Raw genomic sequence first — 6,781 nt, forward strand, 5'->3', positions numbered from 1 at the left:
ATGACTAAAGAATTTTTAAGATGCATGTCTAAAGAGCACTGAAACTTCTTGAATCAAGTATAAATAGAAATTAAGACCCTAAGGCTACAGGCATTACCACGTATTGCATCAAGATAACTGGTTTGTCCCTAAAGTGATAAGCAATTAAAAAGCATAATACTCCAGACAATGAAGTCACAAGATATTCAGCACGGGCCTCTTCTTTCCTATTATATGGTTTGTTAACATCCTGTTTTGCTAGATATGTAGTTTACAAATGCAAACAAACAAACATGGGGCAAAGACAGCTTTGACTTGTCTTTGGTGCTCCTTCAACCTCAGCCACTGCACAGAAGCAGGACCAGGGTTTGAGGTGGTCTCTGCAGAAACAGTTATCTGATGAACAAGACCTGGCTGGCGTTGCTGCATGGATTTCCACCTTTCCATCCTCGTGGAAGTTCACACCCCAGCACAGTCAGTGACAGACAAGTGATGCCAACCTTTTAGTCACTTTGATGCAAAGTCCAGCACCTCACCGTAGACCCACCACCATTATGAATACCAGGCTTTAACAGCTGAGATTTTTCTACAGAGCCTTTCTGTTCTACTGAAGATACACTGGAGGAGGAAAACCATCTGGAGCAGGAAGTTCTTAACCCCTGCAGAAAGATCTGTCAGTGTTCATACACTGCTGCCTACACAGACCTCACCTGGAGGTCTCCACGTGTTCCTAGACAACTTCTGTGGGACAAGCACAACTAAAACAAACCCAAACTGTGCAGTCCCAGCCATGCCTGCAGGACACTCATACCTACAGTTTATTCCCATAGACTTTGGAGGATAAATTACACAGGTACCAGACATCGTGGTGCGACTACGTCCTTACTAGGAATTATAACAACTTTCCTATTTAGTTGAAAAACCTAGAGAATTAGATAAGTTTACAGTTCAGCTTAACTGCTATGATGCTTTTTTTTTCATTTTTTTTTTTTGCATTCCAGTGCCTGAATTTGCTGGCAAACAGCAATTTCATTTGACAAAGGCTTATGTAGGTACTGATGGAAGCTACCACAACAGCTGACATTTCTCTTCAGTCTTCTCTGTTGAGGCCTGCAGTGCAGCCTGCACAATCACGGCCTAAAATTAATCAGGATCAGCAAAGCACTGTGCTGTTGTGGTAAGCCTTCATTAAGTCACAGTTCATTGACCACTAAAACATAAATATAAAATATTTATAAAGACGCTTGGTTGCAGCAACTGAAAGAAAACAATTTTAAAGAGAAGAACACAAGGCTTTGAGGACATCTGAGCCTCATGCATGGCCCAGACTGAGGTAGGAGTTGAATGGGGATATGGCCCTGTGCAGAATAAAGAAAAACCCTTAGAAAAACAGACTGTGATGAGTTTACGTTACACACAAGAATTTGCAAAAAAGTTAATGTTATTGACGCTCCCTCCCTGTGCAGGGTAACCACTGTGATTACAGTAAACTTCTCTGGAAGAGGTCAGGCCATAATGACATAACTGTGTACGTTAAGGAGTTTGACCACAGCATTTCAGAGAGAACTGTTCTGATTTAATTTCAAAGTACGTCGATGGTCAGGCTACTTCCCACCCTCCCCAAGTGCAACCGTACAAGGCATACAAATTACAGTGAAAGAAAGCCAACCATCACTTACTCTGTTTTCCGCCTTTGCTTGTCTTCAAATATATCATTCAGGCTTATGGCCACCTGTCCCAAAAACCTGTCCAGCCCCACCAGCGACCTGTGCATGACAATCAGGTACAGGATGTATTTTTCTGGATTCTCCTGCATGAGTAATCCAGGGAGCTCGAAGGAGGCCTCTTCCTTCCAGACGGGGTCCAGGGTCTTCTCTGCCACCGAGGTGGAGTACTTCTCCTTGCCCAGCTGGATGATGGTGTAGGCATCGTTGCTGCCATTTTTACCTTTTGGCTTCAGACCTTTGGCTTGAAGGACCGTAACTTGCACGTGAGTTGGGAACCACTTCTGGGCTTGCTCTGCCAGCATCATCGCTGAAGATCGCAGCAGCAACAGCAAACAGAGCCCGTCAGCCCTCGAGCGGCCGCCTAAGGGCACTTACGGCGGGGACACCTGTCAGGGGCTCGGCCGGCGCTCCCCTAGCGCTGCTGCCCGCGGGTGTCCCTGCCCAGCCCGCGGGGCCCCCCCTTGCCCCGCAGCCCCCCCCGCGGCTCCATGGCCGGGGTTCCCCCGCAGCCGCTCCGGGCCCGCCCGCGGCCTCGCCCTGCCCGCCTCTGCCGCTGCCGCTGCCGCCGGCCCGGCCCCAGGGCATCCCCCGGGCGCGGCCGCTCCGCCGCGGGGCCGGCGGCCGCTGTCCCTGCCCGTCGCGGCTCGGGGCCGGCGGGGGGCTCGCTGCCGGGCTGCCCTCCCTCCCGTCCGTCCCTCTGTCCCTCCGTCCGTCCGTCCGTGCTCAGCCGCTCGCCGCGCTGCCCCCCCGCCGCCGCCCGGCCTGCCGGGCCGGCTCCGCCGCTTCCGCCTTCCCCATGCTGCGGGCGGCGGTCAGAGGGCAGAGGGCAGGGTTCGCCCCCTCCTCCTTCCCTCCCCTCCCTCCCCTCCCCGCCGCGCCCCGGGCACCGAGCACCGAGCACCGCCCGCGGGCAGGGCCGGGCCGGGCCGGGCTCCCCCGGCCGCAGGCAGCGCTGGGCTCACGGGGCCCCTCCCGGCTCACAGCCCCGGCCCGGTAATTAATGCATCGCTATTTCTGTTTCTGGAGCGGGCAGAGATCCCTGCAGGAGCTGCCGAGGGGAGGGAGCCTGAATGAAGACATCTAGTTTTGTTATTATTTAATGGCAGCGGCCACGGACCGGGGGTTTTGGTGAGCCCATCCTGCTTCCAGCCGCTCCGGGATGTCTGCATTTTCCATCCCGTCCCCCCACCCTGGCAATTCTGATGGATTTCAACGAGAAAGTGAAAATAATAAAATACGAAAATATATTAATGAAGATTAATATAAAATACAATACTATATTAATGAAGATTAATATAAAATACAATAATAAAAGATAAAAATGCAATAATAAAATATTAAGAATACAGCAATAAAAGGTAAAAAAATACAATAAAAGATGTTTTGAGAACACATAATTTTGTTGATGGAGAGGATGGAGACTTGTGTGTTTACATGCACACCTGAAAGTGGAGTCACTGGTATTAACTTTGTTTCTACAAAAAAAAAAAAAGAGAGCATTAGGGTTGCAAGGCTGTGTCTCCCACCCCTGCAAACCATAACAAGCAGGGAAACCAGCAGCCAAGTCAGATAATACTTCATCTGCCACCCCTCGCTCATGAGTCCCCAGTCCACAGCTCACAGGTTAGCGAGCAACGAAAAGCTTGGGAGACCACCTTGTTCTGCTGAGACCTACAGGAAATTAAAAAGTTAAAGCTGAAGGCCATTAGAGAAAGTAAAGTATGATGCTGCCCACGATTCTTAATACTGAGCGAGTTATTGTGCAGGGTCAGAACAGGCAGGGGATCACCAGTCAACACACAGTCATCAGCCTGGGTCCCAGCTCACGTTACCTCTGTGCACGATTTCAATAACGGCTTCACTGGCCCTTGGATTTTGGCTGGGAATGACAGCTGTGCACGCTGGGACACCTGAGACAGTGCTGGCAATTTTTTTCCGTGTTGTATGTGATTTTTGTTGATATTGGAAAATAGATGGTCCAGTTGGAAATAGTAACTTCAGAACATGTCTTGGGACCATATTTAGACAAAAACATGTAAATGGGTTATCTGGGGTCGTAATTTCTGAAAGAGTTATAAATGCTATGGTTATCTGCCTTGGTTTGTGATGCTAATGGCCAGTTAGGGCAGCACATCAGTTCCCTGGGATAAATCACCATCCTCCTCACCTGAAAATCCCTTCCCCTACTCTGCAGCTGCCCCTCTCCCACGTCCTCAGGTATCTTTCCCAAATGTTTCACTGCCAAGCTTCCAGGGTGAGCTGCTGTGCTTGGGAAAAGAGCAGCAGCATTTCAGGGTGGAAGAGCCAGAAGGGATTATGGTGACAGTGCTCTGCAGGAAACTTAGGCCATGGGGAAAAGCCACGGGGTTCTTGTTGGAAACCAGAGAGACATAAATACATCAGAATATTTCTTAAGTGAATTTTACCACATACAAGTTCTGTTTTAATACAACATTCTTCATTGCACTAAATAGAAACCAAGCATGATGCACTCATCAAATCAAAACAAGAAATGAATTTTAGGTAGGCAGAATGTATTTCTTTAATCAGAAATTTAAGTCAAACATCATGTCTTGCATGCTGTGTCTTAGGAAAATTTTATGAGATTTTATAACAGGCAGGATTTGTGCTTTATTAGTGTTCTCTGATTTCATACGATTGTCTTCTTCCTAAACAGCAGCTGACTGCAAAACATATGCAGGCAGCTGAAGAGGGGAAGGTGGAAGAACTTTTGCACTTCTGCAGACAATATATCAATACAGTACCCAATCTTCCTTTTCTGCTTTCAAAAATAAACAGATTAATAGTTCTCTACTCCTTGTGTGCAATCTACCGTGTGAGAAGAGGAATGTGGAGCCTTTCTTATGTCTCTCCTCCCTGCTCAGGTGGTGGAGCAGGCATTGGGGAAATGCCCTTTCAACTCCTCCACCATTCTGCTTCATAAAAAATTCTGCTCAAAGGTGCACCAGATATATTTTATTCCCTCTTATACCCCTCCAGGGTCAAGCTGTAAGCTGGCCTTTTGGTTTTGTCCTCTTTGGAATAGAGTAATTGTCGTCTTCTGGAATGAAACATGCAATATAAATGACAAAATATCTTGGAGAAATAATGATATCTCCAGCAACACAGTGTCCCCTGGCACTATGTTAGAGCATTAATCCAGAAATGACTCGGACTCCCATTCACTAAGCCACCACCACTGCTCAGTGCCTGCCATGCACTGTAGGTTTTGCTCATCACTGTCCATGATTTAGGGAATATCACATTAGAAAATCCGTTTTATTTTCTATGCAACACTTTGGTTACAAGACTGCACCATTCCTTCATTACACCATAGATATCCACTGTTGGTCTGTAATAATAATCTCTTGAACTCACTCTTATTGCTGTATCATGTTTTCTGTCCAAGCCCACTCACTCTGGGGATGCCCTGTCACGAATTTTCTAGTCCTTGGTTTCTTCTGGAGGATTCTGAGCTCAAAACATTACATTTGGAGTTTGCACTCATATGTAGCTCCCTCGAATGCTACATTGTGGTAAAAAGGATTTCTCCCTAGGGGTGGTTGGAAGCTCCTGTACTGTTCTCTGCCTTGTCTCTTTTCTTTGTTCTGCCACTACCTGTGTAGCTGGGGGAAGCCGGGGTAGAAAAGCAAGCCCAGAATTCTTGCTGAGGAAGAGAAAGCCATCCAAGCTGGAGTCTCCAGCCTAGGAAAACTGTTTCTGCATTTCTGATTTGCAATAGCTGTCCTTTGCTCCTGGTGTCTACTCCAGCACTACATCTGCTTGTAGGTAATGATGAGAGTGAGTTTGAAAACTGATTGTTTATTGCAGAACAGTGGATATCTGTGCTGTGTCTATGGTGTATGTTTGATACAAAGCCTGAAACCTCACGTGTGCTGTCTGTCTCTATTACATGTTCTTCCAGTCAGTTCTGACCCAGGAGATCAACATTGTTTTTTAAAGAGGGAATTCCAAGAATTATGGTGGATTTTTTTCAATTTCAGCAATTTGTAATAAGCTCTCAGTTCTCCCTCCTGAGCCCCCAGTATATCTGATAGGCTTTGATACTGTGCCTGCCCTTGAGAAAGAAAATGCAAGAAAATATTTTGGTTCCACGTTCTGCTTCTCATTTCCAGTTGTGTACTTGCTAAAGAGGATCAGAGCAGTTGTTCTTCCAGTGGTAAACTGTAGCAGATAATTTGGTGATTTAATTTCTCCCTGGTTTCTGTTTATGAAGTAGGAAACATTTTGTTATTTTTTTTTATGAAAATGCTATCTTTTCTTTGAAATTATTTGCTGACTAATTCTTTGTTGGCAAATCTCAGGCGATGTGTTTGCTTTGAACGTTACATCGTTGGGAGGAACAGGCTGGTTTTGTCTAGACATGTGACAAACTTCTGCTTTCTGCCTGGCTGACTAACTTTCACTAGCTGTTGCAACTGTCCAGGCTGCATGTTTTCCAGAAAGACTATGAAATTTTTGAGACTGCACGTTGTTGCCTGTTAGCTTGCTTTATCTCAGCTGTCATTATTTTTTCAATTAGTGATTTCTTCAGGAATTCACCAGCATTAATTGACTGCAGAAATCAAATAGCTGGGCTCAAACCCACCACTGTGAATTAGGAGGTTTTTCCCAAGCTACTGTTTTTGTCTGCTGTCTTGGTTGGAGAAACATTCATTAAGTTGGGAGTATTTGGATGTAAAAAGCTGGATTGATATTCGTTAAATTTTTGTTATGAGCCCAAGTGTTATGTCCCAAAATGTTCCAGGTTTTCTGAGGCTGGGTGACTTAGGCCACTGTCCTGCTCTGGGGGCTTTCTTTTACCTTTCACATTCACTCTTAGGGAACATCTCCTCAGAGGGAGCAGACCTTTGGCCTCATCACTAGGGCTAAATTTTCTCTGATAGCTTTTGAAAGTCCTACGCACACCTCAGTGGTCCTGAGCTCTCAGGTCCTGCCAGCATCACTTCTGGTGTGCCACTGTTCTCTCTAGCCAGCTATGGGATCATCCTACCCTCTGCTTAGCAGGTGATTTTTGTCTCTTCTGCCTCACTCTTCACCTGTCTGTCTTGCAT

At 46.5% G+C, this 6,781-nt stretch overlaps 1 protein-coding gene across 1 annotated transcript in view; it reads right to left on the minus strand.

Annotated features, from left to right (window-relative positions):
- The window catches only part of RAB11FIP2 (RAB11 family interacting protein 2), a 29,964-nt gene extending 27,803 nt beyond the window's left edge, over positions 1-2,161 (minus strand). Inside the window, exon 1 of the mRNA XM_017809340.1 lies at positions 1,659-2,161. Within this exon, the coding sequence (XP_017664829.1) occupies positions 1,659-2,011 (353 nt within the window). The 5' untranslated portion in view covers positions 2,012-2,161. The remainder of the gene's footprint in view (positions 1-1,658) is intronic.
- Positions 2,162-6,781: the final 4,620 nt, after the last annotated feature.

This window comes from Lepidothrix coronata, unplaced genomic scaffold (assembly GCF_001604755.1).
Source record: "Lepidothrix coronata isolate B3197 unplaced genomic scaffold, Lepidothrix_coronata-1.0 Scaffold25, whole genome shotgun sequence".
NCBI lineage: Eukaryota > Metazoa > Chordata > Aves > Passeriformes > Pipridae > Lepidothrix > Lepidothrix coronata.